The 18,400-nt window shown below is 53.8% G+C and overlaps 1 protein-coding gene across 1 annotated transcript; it reads left to right on the plus strand.

Annotated features, from left to right (window-relative positions):
* The first annotated feature begins 735 nt into the window (after positions 1-735).
* LOC130610809 (IgGFc-binding protein-like) lies at positions 736-15,307 on the plus strand. The gene is made up of 18 exons (XM_057430911.1): positions 736-832; positions 1,148-1,241; positions 1,324-1,359; positions 1,682-1,809; positions 2,140-2,421; positions 2,651-2,788; positions 3,037-3,229; positions 5,904-7,151; positions 7,547-7,863; positions 8,179-8,503; positions 8,791-9,431; positions 10,329-10,893; positions 11,305-11,891; positions 11,974-12,547; positions 13,036-13,235; positions 13,724-14,104; positions 14,220-14,506; positions 14,905-15,307. Exons 2-18 carry the CDS (start codon positions 1,205-1,207, stop codon positions 14,981-14,983), a joined length of 6,018 nt encoding a protein of 2,005 aa, XP_057286894.1. The 5' UTR covers positions 736-832; positions 1,148-1,204; the 3' UTR covers positions 14,984-15,307.
* Positions 15,308-18,400: the final 3,093 nt, after the last annotated feature.

The following is an 18,400-nucleotide window of genomic DNA, read 5'->3' on the forward strand; positions in this document are numbered from 1 at the left end:
AAAGGTGGAGCTGGATTCCTTCATCTCCACTGCTTTCCTTGTGGGAAGGATGCTGAGGAGGTTGTGATTGGTGATGTGATCCATAGGGAACGTTGGGATGGGTGATGCGATCCCATAGGGAATGTTGGGGTGCATGCAGGGTCCCTATAGGGACATTGCAATGGATGCAGGACCCCCATAGGGACATTGTGATGGGTGCAGAACCCCCATTGTGATGGGTGCAGGACACCATGCCTCACGTCCCCAGCTGCCTCCCACTACCATTGCAAGGTCCCCACCACCAAGACCCCCCCCCAAACGTACTTGGATCATGTTCTTCCCATTGCCCCCCCTGTTTGAGGCCTCCAAGGGACGGTGGGGATGGAATGGGGTTGATTAATGAGGATCTTCCTTGTGGGAAGCCTGGAGAACGTCAAGGCCCAGCTTGTGTGTCCATGCCAAAAGCTTATCTAAGGGCTCATTAAACATCTGGATGGAGCCAGATGTCTCCCATGACCTTCTGGAGGCCTCAGATGGGCTCTTGAACCCTGGATGGACAGGAAGTTGGCAGATTCCATTGTGTTTATGGGGCTTGATCCTGATGGGATGGGTTTCCTCATGGTGGGATGGGTTTTCCTCATGGTGGGATGGGTTTTCCTCATGGTGGGATGGGTTTCCTCATGGTGGGATGGGTTTCCTCATGGTGGGATGGGTTTTCCTCATGGTGGGATGGGTCCTGGAGATCTTCAGGTTAAAAGAAGGGACAGGATGTGACCCCAAACCCATTTCTTGCTGTCTGAACTCCACTTTCCTTCTTTCCCTTGGGACATCAAGCCACAGCAAGGACAGCCAGGTAGGACATTTGATTTCCATCTTCTCCCTTGGAATTCCAAGGGTTGGAGCGGTCCCTCCTTCTCCCTATGGCTTCAAATAGCAGGAATTGGGCTGAAATGAAATTCCCTTGGGAAATGGGATATTTCATGGAATTATGGAACGGGTTCAGCTTAGAAGGGCCTTGAAGCTCATCCAGTTCCAACCAAGGGACATGGACCAAGCCCCATCCAACCTGGCCTTGAACCCTTCCAAACCTTCTCCAGTCAACCCATTCTGATGTCCCACCACCCTCCTGGTGAAGAACTTCCTTCGATCCCATCCAACTCTTTTCCAGTCGGAAGCTGTTCCTCACCCTCCCATTGGAGAAGCCCCTCATTTTGGAGCTGTTGGGATGAAGGCCTCATTCCATGTCCTGCTCCTGCTCTTAGGTAGGTTGGAAGGAGACATCTGCTGAGGATGCTCCAGTCCTGGGTGATGGTTGCTCCTCTTTCCCTTCCATGTCTTCTCCAGGAGCTGTGGGGAGCGTCCAAGCAGCAGAAGACAAAGGTGGGTCCTCACACCATCCAAAGATGGGCTTTTCCACCCAAAATGGGCTTGTTTCTGCTTCATTTTGGGACGTGGGATGGGAAAGGAGCTTCCATATGGGAATACGGACGTTGGGGGTCCTCTTCTTGCCCTCAAATTCGTGTCTACCCCACTTGCACCCCAATCTTTGGCCACCATGGAGAAGTCAACCCCATCTGACCCACTTGGTCAACCCCACATGGAGCTCAGGCCCCATTTAAGACCAAGCTGGTGGGTTGCACCCCAAAGTCCATGGGATGGGTTTGGGATGTCCATCAATAGCTCAACCTCTGTGTTCCTCCAGCATCTCTGCTCTACCCCTATGGTCTGGAGCAACAAGACCAGAAGAACCCCAAACTGGATGATGGGACATCAGAGGTCACCCTCACTGTGCCCTTCACCTTCTATGGCCAGGAGCACCAAACCCTCTACGTACGTGAGTCAAGATCTGACCCCTTCCATGAAGACCTTTCATTTTCCCATTCCCACCTTTCCTTCTGCTCCATTTCATCCCTTTGCCCCCCATTTGGTCCCATTTCTGGTGTATCCAAGTGTCCTCCTATGGCTGGTGGGTCTTAGGAGAAGACCTTCTCCCATAGAGGAGGCCACATTTAGGGATGGAGCAATGGTGCCCTCAGGCATGGTCACGGAGATGTAGAGGACAATGGCAAGAGCACATCTGGATCCCAGCTCCATGCTACCATAGCCAAGGTGGTGGTGGGGCTCCAATGGAGGTTGGGGTTGACCTGATGTCTTCTGCAGGTCAACAACAACGGGGTGATCTCCTTTGACACCCGGGTCAACCAATACACCCCAGACCCCTTTCCGTTGGCTGATGGACGCCCCTTTGTGGCCCCATACTGGGCAGATGTGGACAACGTGCTTGGAGGAGATGTCTTCTACCGACAGACCACTGACCCAGCACTGTTGGCCCTCATCACCAACGACATCAACCAGTACTTCCCCACCATCCCCTACACGGCCACATGGGCTCTGGTGGCCACTTGGGACCATGTGGCCTACTACGGCTCTACCACCAACAAGGTAAGGTCCATAGGTATGACTTGAAGGGCAGATGAGACCCATGTGTTGACCTCACCCCCATAGGAAAGAAGCTGTGGTGGAACCCATCTGCTGGTAGACACCAAAGGAACCAGCTTGGATGCCCCGTTCCTCACCAAGAGAACTTCCTTAGCACCCCTCAGAGCTAAACCCCATCCCTATCTCCTCATCCCACCACGTCTGGTGTCCATCTCCCCCTTCCTTTCTGCAGGGCAACACCTTCCAAGCCATCCTCACCACCGACACCAAGAGGTCCTTCATCATCCTCAACTACTGGGATATCCAATGGACTACAGGGGCAGCAAGCGATGGGGACCCTGAAACGGGGCTTGGTGGGACTCCAGCCCATGTATGTTGGGAAAGGAGGAGGACATGGGATGGGGTTGGGAATGGGGGAGAAGGTCGATGCCATCTTTGACCCATCCTTGTAGAGGACAATGCCCAAATAGGTTGGCCCATGAGGTTTCTGGGTGACCCCACCAGGTCCAATGGAGACTGGAGGTGCCCCATAACATGTACTGGGCCACCACCACCACCAATAGGAGGTTGTCCCATGCCATGGGTGGGATTCACCTCCCCTTTTGGCCTCCTTTCCAGGCTGGCTTCAACAGTGGAGATGACACCAACTTCTACAACATCCCTGGCTCCCAAACGGAAGCCATCATTAACATCACCAAGACCTCCAATGTCAACATCCCAGGGCGATGGGTCTTCCAAGTGGATGACTTCAAGGTGACCGGGGTCCCTGCTGAGGTGCCCAAGGTCTCCAAGAGCAACAACTGCTGGTTGTAAGGTGGGTTTTGGGGTCAAAACCTGGGAAAAAGGGACAATTGAGACAACTTTCCTCCTCTTGAGGTCTTGGTTTCTTCCAACAGCTCCATCAAACCCATTGGGCCAGAGGAACCCTTTGGTGTCCCCACCATGCATAGGATGAAGGTGACGCAATGGGATGCATCAACCTCCACTAGAGCAATAAAACTCCGTTCGGGACACGGTGGCTCCTGGGTCCTCATCACTTCCAACTTGTGGCCATGGGATTTGGGGGGGAGCTGGACAACGTGGGTGGAAATAACCCATTTTGGGCCATTTTGTGCTCAAATCCCTGATTTTCCCCTTTCTTTATGCTCAAATTGATGATTTTCCTCCTTCTTTGTGCTCAAATTTGTGATTTTTCCCCTTATTTGTGCACAAATTTACAACAAATTTACAATTTTCCCCTTCATTGTGCTCAGATTCATGCTTTCCCCCCTTTTTTTTTGTGCTCAAATTTCTGATTTTTCACCTTTTTTGCACCCAAATTTAAGGGTTATTTTTGGTGCCAAAATGACTCATTTGAAGGGGAAAATCCACATATTCCAGGAAAAACATCCCCAAAATCCCCCAAACTGGGAGTTTTTTTCCCATAAAATGGAACTTTTTAACCCCCAAAAGTGGGATTTTACATATAGCCCCCATATGTTGCATCCACAACACGCTCCAACATGCCTACAACACGCAACCCCCCCAGCATGTCACATACAACCTACAAACAACACCATCCCCCCCCCCATTTCAAATGGGATAATTTGGGAATATCCCACCCCTTTTTCCCCCTTTTCAGCCCCATTTTAGCATCAAACCCCCTCCGATCTCCCCCCCCCCCCCCCTTGTGATTTTGGACCATTCCAACCCATCCAGGACCCCCCCCCCTCAATCCCTATGTAGGAATTCCGGGAATTCCACTGCTTTTTGGCCCTTGGCTGCTGCCTCGGGTGGGTTTGAACCAAACCCCAGCTTTTTTAACCCATTCTGGCAGCCAAAAGTGATGTCAAAGCAGCGGGTGGGTGGGTCGGTCCCTGGGGGTCCTTGGTGTTTGTCCCGGCTTAGAGGGATATTTGATCCCAAAACGTGAATCCAAGGAAGAGCAGGAGGGCTGAAAGGGGAGCCGGGATCGGGATTTGGGGCTAAGGCGGTGGATTTTGGGGCTGGAAGCAAGGTAAAGCTCCAGATGGGGTTAAAACCGGGAGGGATTTGGCGGCGATGGGTGAAAAGACGGGAATGGAGCCAGGAAATTCCTTAAGTATTCCACAGCCCCACACAGAGAGCCCTGATTGCGGCTGGAATTGGCTGCTTGGGAAGGGACTGGGGGGGAAAGGGGGGGGGAAAAAGGGGAAAAAGGGGAAAAAGGGGAAAAAGGGAAGAGAAAAGGGGGAGGAAAGGGAATGGGGTGGGAAAGGGAAGGGAAGGGAAGGTAAAAGAGGGGGGGAAAGAGGAGGAAAGGGATGAAGGGGGAAAGGGGGAAGAAGGGGAGGGAAGGGGAAAGGGAGGGAGGGAATAGGGTGGGAAAAGGGGGAAAGGGAAGGGAAGATGAGGGGAAAAGGGGAGGAAAGGGAAGAACTGGGGAGGAAAGGGGATGAAAGGGAAAAGAGAGAAGGGAATGGAGGGGAGGGAATAGGGTGGGAAAAGGGGAAAAGAGAGGGGAAAATAGGGGAAGAAGGGGAGGAAAGGGATAAAGGGGGAAGGGGAAAGGGGGAAGAAGGGAAGGAAAAGGGGAAAATAGGGAGGAAAAGGAAAAAGTGGGAATGGGAGAAGAAAGGGGGAATTGGGGGGAAAGAGGGAAAAAATGGGCAAAATAAGCAAGGGAAAAGGGAAGCAGCCACATGGGGACGAGTCCACATGTGCCACCACAACCGGGATCAGAACCTCAAGCCTTAGGGCAAAGAGAAGCCCCATTTTGGGTATAAAACAAAGGATTTGACCATTTTCTCCTCTTCTGCAGCAGCAGAACCATGGCCCGGGGTGAAGGTGATGTCCTGAGGGGCTGCACCAGCATGCTCTGGGGTGAGTTCAATGATCAATGCTCATTGGGTCAATGTCCATCAGATCAATGCCCATTAGATCAATGTCCATCAGGTCAACGTCCATCAGATCAATGTCCATAGATCAATGCCCATTAGATCAATGTCCATCAGGTCAATGTCCATCAGATCAATGCCCATCAGATCAATGTCCATCAGATCAATGCCCATTAGATCAATGTCCACCAAATCAACATCCATCAGATCAATGTCCATCAAATCAACATCCAGCAGATCAATGCCCATTAGATCAATGTCCACCAAATCAACATCCATCAGATCAATATCAAATCAATGCCCATCAGATCAATGTCCATCAGGTCAATGCCCATCAGACCAATGTCCATCAGATCAATGCCCATCAGATCAATGCCCAATGGGTCAAGGTCCATCAGATCAATGCCCACCAGATCCATGTCCATCAGGTCAGTGTCCATCAGATCAATGTCCATCAGATCAATATCCATCAAATCAATGTCCATCGAACCAAAGCCCATCAAATCAATTACCCATCAAATCAAAGCCAGTCAAAGATCAATTGTCCACCTCAAGCCCACCTTGAGCCCCATTCCCCACCCTTGCCCTTACGGGTGATGAAGACCCCAAGGGCCAATTCTCTTCTTGCAGGGCTGCTTTGGTTGCTCAGCGCCTCTGCCTCCACCCCACCTCACCTTGGAGAAGACTTCGTGGTGGCCTTCATGCAGAACGGGCTGCAGCAGACCCTCAACAGCGACTTCAAGCTGCTCCTCACCGGTTACTCCCCCTTTACCTCCGTCACCATCTCCATGAAGAGGCCGGGTTTGAGGATGACGGTGCAGGCCACCACGGGCCAAACCATCCTGGTGAAGATCCCCCCCCAAGCCGAGATGGTTGGGAGCAAAGCCTTCGACAACACCGTGGTGGTGAAGGCCACCAACGCCGTCTCCTTGGTCATGGTCAACGAGAAGCCCACCTCGGTGGACTCCACCGCGGTGCACCCGGTGCACGCTTGGGGCACCGAGTACCACGTTGTGACCCCCAACGTGGGCACCGACCGCTACGGGGAGTTCGTGGTGGTCTCTTGGGATGAAGCCACCATGGTTGACATCCACCTCAAAGCCACCGTGACCTACCAAGGCCGGACCTACCCTCGGGGCTCAGTTCTTGCCATCAAACTGGAGCCTTTCCAAGCAGCCCAACTCCAAAGCCCATCTGATATGTCCGGCACCAGGATCATGGCCCATAAACCTGTGGCTGTCTTCACCGGTCATACTTGCTTGGCCAGGTTCACCCAATGCGACCATTTGGTGGAGCAGCTCCAACCCGTTTCTAGCTGGGGAACCACTTTCATTGTGCCCCCGTTGCCCTTTGAGACCCAAGCAGACATCATCTACGTGTCCACCTCACAGAAGACCCGTGTGGAGTCTCAACACGGGGTCTCCAAAGAGGTCCGGGAGCTACGGCCAAGCAGGTCAACACTCTACGGTCTCCAAGCCTTTAACACCTTGTACCTGTCGGCCAGTGCTGGCATCCAGGTCATCTTCTTTGCCGATGGAGGTACCAAGGAGTCCATCTCTTATGACCCCTTCTTCATGACCATCCCAGATGTCTCCAGCTACTGTCACTCCTACAGCGTCATCGCTCTGGATGGGTATGAGAACTACGCCCTGCTCATAGCCAAGACCTCGGAGACGTCCTCAATGATGCTCAACAAGAGCCCCTTGAGGAACGTCATGTGGAAGAAGGTCCCAGGGACCGACTACTCCTGGGCTGAGCAGAGCTTGGGCAGCCAGTTCTCGGTCCATACGGTGGAGAATGAGGTGTCCCCCTTCGGGTTGCTGAGTGTGGGCATCCGGGAGCAGAAAGCCTACGGGTTGGCGGCTGTTTGTGACAGTGGTGAGTGTCCCATGGCCACCTTCTTCACCTCCTCTCTGCTTCCTTTAGGTGGCCAAACCCACCTGAGATAGGTTGTGATCCATGAATGATCCGTAGGTTAATGGTCTATCAATGGAAGGAGCCTCAAGTGGTCAAGCCATATGGTCAAGCCCAAGCCCTGGAGGTGCTGGTTGACCACCTATGGTGATGGTGGCCACAAGTGGTCAACCCATATGGTCAAGCCCAAGCCCTGGAGGTGCTGGTTGGCCACCTATGGTGATGGTGGCCACAAGTGGTCAACCCATATGGTCAAGCCCAAGCCCTGGAGGTGCTGGTTGGCCACCTGTGGTGATGGTGATGGTGATGCTGTCCCTGTCCCTCTCCCCATGGACCATTCCATGTGTGGTTCCTTCTAGATCCCTGCCGGCTCCTGAAGTGCCGCACAAAGGAGACCTGCAAGTTGGAGAAGGGGGTGGCCACCTGCATCCATGACTACATGGGCACCTGCATGGGCTCACAGGCCTTGCAGTACCACACCTTTGATGGGATGACCATGGACATCCGTGGTGGTTGCACCTACACCATTGCCAAGTCCTGTGGCAACGATCCCACCTTGGTGCCTTTCGTTGTGGAAGAGAAGAAGAGTGAAGGCAACATCAAGGAGTGGTTGACCAAGGTCTATGTGTATGGTTCCAACATCTCCATCCATGTAGGGGAAGGAGGTAAAATCCAGGTGGGTTCTTCCAGGTCTTGGAAGTGGTATTCCGTGGGCAAAGCCAAGTGGAAGAGGGTAAAACATGGTGGTGGGTGAGGCTGGCATCAGAACCTAAGGAGAACTACCAAAACCATGGAGAACTGGGACATAGGGGTGAAGGGAAGGGTGTTTGGAACCTCACTGAGATGCCCTCAGAGGTGTCTCCAACCAAACCATGGCCACTTTTGGGTTAGAATCAAGGAAAAGGCAGGTTTAATGCCATAAATCCACCATGAAATGGGGTTTTGGGCTCAGAGATGCCCAACCAACCTTCTCCTTCTCCTTTCCTCCAAGGTCAACAAGAAGCCCATCAATGTGCCAACCACATTGGAAGCTGGGAAGATCCAGATCTCACAAAACGAAGGGAGGCCCATGCTCCAAACAGCCTTTGGGCTGCAGGTGACTTATGACGAAGATTGGGCCATAATGGTGGCCGTGCCCAGCAGCTACTTCGGGGCTACCTGTGGCCTCTGTGGCAACTTCAATGAGGACACTGAGGATGAGATGACCCTTCCTGATGGCACCCAAGCTGCTACCATGGAGGACTGGGCTGAAAGCTGGCGAGATGCCTCCTGCCAAGATGATTGTGAAGGCCAGGAGATGCTGCAGGACACATGTGGTGAGTTCCTATGGGGGTCTGCAACCGTTGGAGGGGAGATCTGCTCATGGGGATTCAAGCCCAGCCTGTTGAGTTGATGCTTGGAAGTGTCAACCAAGTTGATGTCAACCATCATCAATGAAGGGTCGGGTTGCTCTTTCCATGCCAAACCACCCCATAATCCACCTTCAGCTCTGCAGCACCCATCATCTATGTAGGACTACCTTGAGGGACATCTCCTGGGCTTGGGCTCACTTGTAGGCATCATCTGAGCCAGCATCCCCAGTGTTGTCCCTCTCCCTCCTTAGTTCATGCTTTGTTTGAAGTCTTCTTCTCAACTCTCGCCCCGACAGCTCAAAGATGCCCCCAAAACAGCCACTTCGAGGCCTGTGGGACAAGGTGTCCTGCCACCTGCACCCACCCCAGAGGTCCCACCTCCTGCACTGAACCCTGCACCCCGGGGTGCCATTGCAATGAGGGCTTTGTCCTCCACAACCGCACGTGCGTCCCAATGGAGACCTGCCCTTGCATCCACAACGGGCGCTCCTACAAGGCCCAAGAGGAGTTTTGGGACGATGGGACGTGCCAAAGCTGGTGTAGGTGCAATGGTGGCCAAGTGACCTGTAGGAAGAGGGGGTGCAAAGCCCATGAGAAGTGTGCGGTGGTCAATGGCGTCCCAAGGTGCCAGGTCATGAAGCACCTCACGTGCATCGGCACGGGTGACCCTCACTACACCACCTTCGATGGGTTGAGATACGACTTCCAAGGGACCTGCATCTACCAGTTTGCCGCCCTCTGCGCCCAAAGGGACCCTGAACTGGTCCCATTCACCGTCAAGGTGGAGAACAACAACCGGGGCAGCAAAGCTGTGTCCTTCACCAAGACCCTCACCCTGGAGGTCTATGGCAACGTCATCACCATGAGCCAGGAGCATCCACGCAAGGTCATGGTAGGTGGCCACCAAACTCACGTTCAACCTGCATGGAAAGTGCTTATTTCCTGCCCCCGAACCCCCTTTTTGCCTCATTTTTCCATCAAAACCCATCCCATATCCCATCGTCCTTCTTGGCTCTCCACTCCCCTATGGCCTTTGGAGTGTACCATTCCCTTTCTCCAGCTGCAAAGTGACTCAGTTCCTATGGGAACGGTTCCATTCTCACCTTCTCCTGGCCAAAGTGTTCCTCATCATGGCTGGGAACAGCTTTTCCCTTGTTTTTCCTCTTGGAACAATGTTTTCCCATTGAATAGTGAAGCCTCCACCTGGAAAACATCCAGCTCTTGAGCAAGCTCAATGTTCTTGGGAATTGCATCCATGGAAAGTGTTTCACAACCTTCCCTAGATCTTGACTCACTTGGATTTGGCTGGAAGCTCTTCCTGGCTTACAGAAAACCAGCCAAATCCCAAGTGATTGGGGTTTGAATTGGAAGTTCTCCACGCGGAAAGCTTTGCTTAGCCCCAGCTTGGGTGGAATTGGAGCAGGAAACCTCTCCCAAAAGGACTTCCAAGACCTAAAGGGGCTACAGGAAAGCTGGGAAGGGGCTTTGGACAAGGAGGTGGAGGGATGGGATGAGGAGAAACAGCTTCCAAATGGAAGAGGGAAGCTGGTAAATGGGATCTAAAGAAGTTTTCCACTAGGAGGGTGGTGGGACATTGGAATGGGTTGAACTGAGAAGGTTTGGATGAACCTGGCCAGGTGAATGGGAGCAACCTGGTCTAGTGGAAGGTGCCCATGTCCTCAGGTGGCCTCCAAGGCCCCTTCCAGCCCAAACCTATGCAACCACCCCTATCTCAGGAAGGTTGCATGAGCTTAGGCCCACCACCAACCTTCTCCAACCACCTCCCCAGGTCAACGGCGCCTTCGTGGAGCTCCCATTCACCAAGAAGGACCAGTTTGAGCTCTACCACAGTGGTGTCCATGGCTTTGCCCGCACGGCCTTTGGTCTAAGGGTGAGCTTTGACTGGTACAGCTACGCCCGTGTCCTCCTCCCCGAGGCCTACGCTGGTGCCGTGTGCGGCCTCTGTGGCAACGCCAATGGAGACCCCAACGATGACTTTGTGACCAGCGATGGCCAACGGGCCACCGATGAGGTCCACTTGGCTAACAGCTGGAAGGTTGGAGATGTCCCTGGTTGCTCCTCTGGTTGTGAAGGGGATTGCCCAACGTGCACCCAAGAGGAGAAGGAGCCCTACCTTGGGGATGGGTATTGCGGGGTCATCGCCAAGGTGGAAGGGCCATTCAGGGCTTGTCATGGTGTGGTCAACCCAATGGCCTTCCTGGAGGATTGTGCCTTTGATGCCTGTCACTACAAAGGCCACCGGGACACCGTGTGTAAAGCCATTGCTGCCTACGTGACCGAGTGTCAAAGCCATGGAGTCAACGTGGAGCCATGGAGGACGTCGACCTTCTGTGGTGAGTGGGGTCAGAAGGAGGTTCTCCATCCTTCCTGGCCGGGGAATGAAGGTTTGGAGGGCAACCAAACCCACTGGGGCTTTGCTTAAAGCCAACGGAAGCCCCCAAAAGCTCCTCAAGTTGGGTTGGTTTGTCCCATAGCCAACATCTCCTTGTGATGGAATGGGTTTCTCTTCCCCATCCTTAGCTCCAAGGCCAAAGGTTGAGGCTGGAAGCTTCCAAAGCAACATTCCTTCCTTCCTCCATCCCTATTGTCCTCCAGATCCTTCCAGGAATGGGAATCCCAAACCCATCCCTGTATCCACAGCAATGCTCCACCACCAAACCCATGGGCTGCTCAACACCCCCTCCACGGGCCTGCTCATCCTGCTGCTTCCAGCGCCTTCATCCTTCCTCTCCTTCCCCTCCCAGGCCCTTCCTGCCCTCGGCATTCCCACTACGAGCTCTGCGGGAGCAGCTGCCCCACCACGTGCCGTGGGATCGCCAATGCTTGTGACTCAACCCCATGCACCGAGGGCTGCTTCTGCGACCAGGGCTTTGTCCTCAGTGGGGATGAGTGCGTCCCGGTGACCGAGTGCGGCTGCGAGCACCAGGACCTCTACTACAAGAAGGGCGAGGTCTTCTTCTCGTCGTGCCGGGAGAGGTGCCGCTGCGAAGCCAATGGGGTGGTGGAGTGCCAAGAGGCCTTCTGCGGTGCCCATGAGGAGTGCAGGGTGCAGGACGGGCTCTTGGGGTGCTACCCCACCAGTTACGGGCGCCTGGTGGTGTCCGGAGACCCCCATTACGTGACGTTCGACGGAAGAGCCTTCGACCTCTCGGGTTCTTGCACCTACGTCTTGGTGCAGCTCTGCAAGCCGGAGAGGCGGCTGATGGACTTCTCGGTGCTGCTGGAGCACGACGTGGGCCACCAGAGCAACGTGGCCTTGATGAAGAAGGTGGTCACCTACATCCACGGCTACACGGTCAGCATGGAGAGGGGACGGCCATGGGAGGTTGTGGTAAGTTGGATGGGTGCCACATGGTCCATACGGCCCACGTGTCCCCAGGGAAACCCTTCCTCACCCCATGTCCACCCCTTAGGTGGATGGGGAGAGCTACACGCTGCCCTTGGTCACCAAGGACAAGAAGCTACGGGTTGGCCAAGAAGGCAACAACATCGTCCTCCAGACCATGGCCGGCATCCGGCTCCTCTACAACGTGGCCACCTACCTCCTGGTCACCATCCCTGCGGCCTACAAGGGCCACGTGTGCGGCTTAGGTGGCAACTACAACGGGGACCCCAGCGATGACTTCCAGGTGCCCGGAGGCTCCTTGGCGCAGAGCACCGAGGACTTTGTCACCTCCTGGAAGGTCCGCAGGGACGATGGGACCTGCACCGATGGCTGCACCGCCACCACCTGCCCCATGTGCGACGCCGCCGACGTCGCTCCCTACGCGGGCAGTGGATCCTGCGGGATCATCCGGGATCCGCTGGGACCTTTCAGCTCCTGCCACCCAAAGGTGAGCCCGGTGGAGTACTTCAACCATTGCCTCCACGATGTCTGTGCTGCTGCTGGAGCTCCCGAGGTCCTCTGCCACAGCATCCAAGCCTACGCTGCTGCGTGCCAAGCTGCCAGCGCCGAGGTCAAAGCATGGAGAGGGCCCGCTTTCTGCCGTAAGTTCCCCAAGGAGCCACCCCAGCTCCTGTCCTCCTCCAAACCCCACGCTTTCCCCCCATAAAACCCATCCAGTTTGACCATTGTGGCTTTGGAGGCAAGGTCTCTGTTGCTGGCCACACCAAGAGGACGCACGAGTGACCTCAAAGCTTAACCCGCCCCAAACTCCATCAAACAGCCCCCAGATCCCCTTCAAACCACCTAAAGAAGCTGGTTTTGGGCTTCAAGCACCCATTTACCACCTTAGAAGGGAGGAATTCCATCCTGCCACCTCCAGAACATCCCCATGGATCTAAGGAGGGGGAAATGGGTGTCCCTCGATGTGGTTGTGATCGGGAATGCTTCCGTTTGGGTGTTCAAAGCAGGGTTTGGTTGCTTGAATGTCTTCTGTTGGCATCAGAGGTGGCCAAGGACATTGCTGGGGGCGGCCCATTGGGTGCAGGTCATGTTTTGGGTGCCAATAAAGGTGTTTCTCCTTCTTGCCCAGCTCTGTCCTGCCCACCACATAGTCACTATGAGCTCTGCACCCGCACGTGCGACTTCACCTGCTCCAGCCTCTCCATGCCGGCCCCATGCACATGGACATGCTTTGAGGGGTGTCAATGTGACGATGGGTACCTCTTCGATGGAGACACCTGCGTGTCCTTGGAGCAATGTGGCTGCTTGCACCAGGGAAGGTACTTCAAGGTGAGCTCGGCCATCAAGGCTCCTGTTGAGGAAGGGTTGGCCCATCTCATTGATGCAACTGGATTGGAGATTCCATCTCCAATGAGCTGGGGTGTCCCATTGGGTCAAAGCAACCGAGTTGGGGTCTCAGCCTTCAGTGTCCCATCAAGATGATGCAAGAGGTTTTGGACGTCCATCTTTGATGAAATCCTCTTAAGGCCACATGTCCACACAGTTGATAACACCCCCAAATCCATGGTTTGGATTTGGAAAAGGGAAATCAATTCATTGAATCCCACCATCTCCACCTTCTCCATCATCTCCATCATCTCCATCATCTCCACCATCTCTATCATCTCCACCATCTCCACCACCTCTACCATCTCCACCATCTCCACCATCTCCATCATTTCCATCTCCTGGTTTTTCTCTCCCTTTGGGATCTCCTCCCTCATTGGAGATGGGAAATCCTGGAGATGGTTGATCCATATGGATCTTGCCCTTTCCAGGCAGGAGAGACCATCACCTCCAACAACTGCACCACAAGATGCACTTGCCACCCGTCCCAGGGCCTTGTCTGTGAGGACACCCAGTGTCCCCAAGACCACATCTGCTCCACACGGGATGGGGCTCAGCTCTGTGTCAAGCAGCAAGGCCAATGCCACCTCAGCCCCGGGGCCTCGTTGACCACCTTCGATGGCACCAAGGGGATGCTCCTCACCAGCGGCACCTACAAAGTGGCCGCCCTCTGCAACGAGCAATCACCCAACTGGTTCAAGGTGGTGCTGGAGGTCAACGAGTGCCGGGAGGACCAGGTCCCCGCTGCTGTTGCCATCTTCATCTTCTTCCGGGAGGCCTTCATCACCATCAACACCAACATGGAGGTGTGGGTAAGGACATGCACCAGCCTTGAGGACCAACGAGAGGGTGTTGAGTGGGGTCATCTCCTCCTCTTGAGGTGCCCACCCCCTGTTTCGTCCTGATCCTCCCTTCTCCTCGCTGCAGGTCAATGGTCTTTCTGCCCATCTCCCAACCAACGTCTCCAAAGCAATCTCCTTGAGCACCGCGGACGGGAACGTCACCATCTCCCACGCATCAGGCATGGACGTGCTCTTCAGCCCCAAAGGCGCCGTGACGCTCACCGTTGGGGCCACCCTGGTCAACCGCCTCTGCGCTCCTTGTGGCAACTTCAATGGGGACCCCGAGGATGACCTGAAGCTCCCCGATGGGCGCCTTGTGAGGAGCATCGCCGAGGTGGTCGATGCCTGGAAAGCCAGGGACTTTGTGGGCTGGTGAGTGGGATGGAGACGTGGCCCCCCACCTCGATGGGGTGAGATGCTTGAGGCTTGCCAGGGCAGGGACCAAGCTCCGTGGGGCAGCAATGGGGTGGGTTTGGTGGCCTCCAAGGATGGGCTCCCCCAGCTTCTTTGGTTTCATCCACAGCGACTGAGCCCCAAAGCCAAGGAGGTGACTTGGGTAAGTGAAGCCTTCTCCTCCATCCTGCCCCCCCGTCATGCTCATGGATGAAGCTTGGTCCAGCTTCCATAAGGGAGAACCTGGATAAATGGTTCCATTGACCAAAACCTCACCTTCGTGTGTGTGTGTGTGTGTGTGTGTGTGTGTGTGTGTGAGGAGGATGAACTTCCCACCTTTCCCAAGGCGATATTCCAAGATATTCCATGTCTTCCAGCTATGCCTCCAAACTTGTGCGGATGGAAGTGGAAGCCCCCGTCTACCCCATGCAAGAGGTGAGATCACGCTGGGATTGACATGAGAAGACGCTTCCCACCCTCACCATGCTCCATGCTTCCAAAGGCACCCGTGGGGGTCTCCAGTTGAGGTTCTTCCATGGTAGAAGGAAAACTGGCACAGAGCTATGGTGGACGTCAACAGGAGCAGATCCTATGGCCTCAAACTCATGGAAAATGCTGGATCCAACCTCAAATTCGGGAGGAAAAAGGGATATTTGGAAGACCTGGCTCTCCACCAGGTAGAGCTGGGAGCCTGGATGATCCATTCCATAATGGATCAAAAAGGGAAGCCCAAATCAGCTTAAAATCAAGACCCACAGAACCAAATCCCATCGTTCCCCCCCACCCAAACGCACTATTCCCACCTCCTGGTTTCCATGGAATGCTGCTTGTGGCTGAGTCAACCAATAAACCCTTTTGCTTGTGGCTTTGTGCTTGGAACATGGGGTTGGGAATGGGAATTGTCTCCTCTGAGGATGGGGCTTGGAGCAACCTGGTTTAGTGGAAGGTGTCCACGTCCCTTGGTCTTCAAGGGCCATCCCAGCCCATTCCTGGTCATCCCAAACCTTCTCCATGCCACCCATTCCCATGTCCCACCAGCACTGCAGAGCTGCTGGAGTCCTGGAATCTTCCACTTCCCACAGCGATCCCATAGGACTGGGGTGACTTGAGAACATCCTGATGGGAATGGTGATGGGGAATCCAGCAGGAACTCGTTAGAGCAAATTCCAAAGGCATTAGAACAGATCCCAAAGGAATTGGAGTGAATCCCAGTGTAATTACATCAAACCCCAACCCAATTAAATCAAATCCCAAGGGAATTAATCAAACCCCAGTGTCATTGAATCAAACCCAAACCCAATTAAATCAAATCCCAAAGGAATTAATCAAATCCAAATGTCACTGAATCATATCCCAGTGTAATTAGGACATAACCAAAGGAACTGGAGGAGATCCCAAAGGAATTGGAGTGAATCCCAAAGGAGTTGGAGCGAATCCAAGTGTCATGTAATCAAATCCCAAAGCAATTAAATCAAATCCCAAAGCAATTAAGACAAAACCTAAAGGAATTGGATCAAATCCCAAAGCAATTGGATCGGATCCCAGAGGAATTGGAGACGATCTCAAAGCAATTAAATCACAACCCAATTAAATCAAATCCCAAAGGAATTGGAGCAAATCCCAGTGTAATTAGGATGAAACCCAAAGGAATTGGATCTGATCCCAAAGCAATTCCAACTCCCCTAAGTACTTAGAAGAGGATGGAAAAAACCCAAAGGCCCTTCAAATGATCCCAATGGAACATAAAACACATCCCAGAGGAATCTGCCCCCCCAGTAGCAGTTAATAGAAATATTGGAGCAATTAATTGGGATATTATAGGAGTACATAGAAATATCCAAGTATGAATAGAAATATTGGAGCAATTAATAGAAATATCCAAGTATTAATAGAAATATCAGAGCAATTATTTGGAATATTAAAGAAATTAATAGAAATATCCAAGTATTAATAGAAATACCAGAGCAATTATTTGGAATATTAAAGAAATTAATAGAAATATCGGAGCAATTATTTGGAATATTAAAGAGATTAATAGAAATATCAGCAATTAATATAAATCTCAAAGGAATTAATAGAGACATCAAACAGATAATGGAAGTATGGGTGCTGTAGGGTGTCTATGGGTGCTATAGGGTGTCTGTGGGTGCTATGGGTGTCAATGGGTGCCGCTCTCTGGGCCGTGGTGCCCTGGAGCTGCCCGTTCATTTACTCAGCAATTAACGGCGACGGGGAGGGATTGGGGGGGGGGGGGAGCTCTCTGTGGGGGGGCCCTTTGGGTCGGTTTGGGTCCTTTTGGGGCGGGTCCCTTTTGAGGGGGGGGTCCCTAAAACCTCTGGGTCACTTTGGGGGTCCCTTTGGGTCCCCTGTGAGGGCAATGGAGGGGTTCTTTGGGTCCTTTTGGGGGGTAATGGGGGGTCCCCTTTGGGGGGCAATGGAGGGGTCCCTTTGGATACCTTTTGGGGGACAATGTGGGGTCCCATTGTCGACAATGAAGGGGTCCTTTGGGTCCCTTTTGGTTCCTTTGGGAGCAATGGGGGGTCCCCTTGAGTCCCTTTTAGGGGAGGTCCCTTGAGGGGCAATGGGGGGCCCCTTTTAGGGGTAATGGGGAATCCCTTTAGGTCCATTTTTGTGGCATTGGGGGGTCCCTTTGGATCTATTTAGGGGGGTCCCTTTATGGGGCAATGGGGGGGTCCTTTCGGGTCCCTTTATGGGGCAATGGGGGGTCCTTTCAGGTCCCTTTAAGGAGCAATGGGGGGGTCCCTTTGGGTCCCTTTTTGGAGGCAATGGGGGGGGGTCTTTTGGGGGACATCCTTTTAGGTCCCTGTGGGTGCCTTTTGGGGGCAACGGAGGGTCCCTTTATGTCCCATTGTGGGGGGTCCCTTTTGGTCCCTTTCAGGGTGCCTATGGGTGAGGCAATGCCAGGAGGCTCCTTGGGTACGTTTGGGGTGTGTCGTCCCCCTCCCCCCCTTGCCTGGTCCCTGTGTGCTCTGTGGGACCCAACCCAACCTCTCCCCCCCACCCCCAATCACTCCATTGTTCTGGAAAACAAAAGGCTCCGGCTCAATTATCCCGAGCAGGGGAGCGGAGGGACCGGAGGGACAGGACAGGGAATGGGGGTGGGAATGGGGGAGGGATGGGGGATGGAGAGAAGGATGGGGGGAGATAAGGATGGGGGGAAGGTGGATGGAGGTAAGGATGGATGAAGATGAAGATGAAGAAGATGAAGGTGGTTGGGTGAAGATAAGGATGGATGAATGGAGGGATGGAGATAAGGATGGATGGTGATGGATGGATGGATGGATGGATGGATGGATGGATGGATGGATGGATGGAGATAAGGATGGATGATGATGGATGGATGGATGGATGGAGATGAAGATGGATGGAGATAAGGTTGATGGAGATAAGGATGGATGATGGATGGATGGATGGATGGATGGATGGATGGATGGATGGATGGATGGATGGAGAATAAGGATGATAGACACAAGGAGGGATGGAGATAAGGATGGTTGATGGATGGATGACGAATGGAGGTAAGGATGGATCATGGATGGATGAAGATAAGGATGAATGGGGACAAGGATGGATGGATGGATCATGATGATGACGATGGATGATGATGGTACTGGACCAAGACACCCCCCCCCCCCCCCCCCCCCCCCCCGCCACCCTCCTGGCGCCAGCCTGGCCCCAGCAGCTCCAGCCCCAGATCTTATCTCTGCCTGGGGGGGAGGCTCCACCTCCAACCCAGTGACCAATGGGGTAGCACTGGGGGGGCAGAGCCAGCACCCCATTGGTTGATGCCACCCCATTGGGGCCCTACAAAAACACGGAGCTCCTGCAAGGACCCACAGCTCCGTGGCCCTG

This window comes from Pezoporus wallicus, unplaced genomic scaffold, assembly GCF_028554395.1.
Source record: "Pezoporus wallicus isolate ANWC-B61680 ecotype Strahan unplaced genomic scaffold, APGP_CSIRO_Pwel_v1 contig_8581, whole genome shotgun sequence".
In the NCBI taxonomy this organism is placed as follows: Eukaryota; Metazoa; Chordata; class Aves; order Psittaciformes; family Psittacidae; genus Pezoporus; species Pezoporus wallicus.

Bases quoted from the DNA above. Each gene is read 5' to 3' on its own strand.
- LOC130610809 (XM_057430911.1), top strand. From the start codon at position 1,205: ATGAAGGCCTCATTCCATGTCCTGCTCCTGCTCTTAG. The intron at 10,894-11,304 runs GTGAGTGGGGTC...TTCCCCTCCCAG, and splicing joins GAGGACGTCGACCTTCTGTG to GCCCTTCCTGCCCTCGGCAT. The intron at 12,548-13,035 runs GTAAGTTCCCCA...CTTCTTGCCCAG, and splicing joins GAGAGGGCCCGCTTTCTGCC to CTCTGTCCTGCCCACCACAT.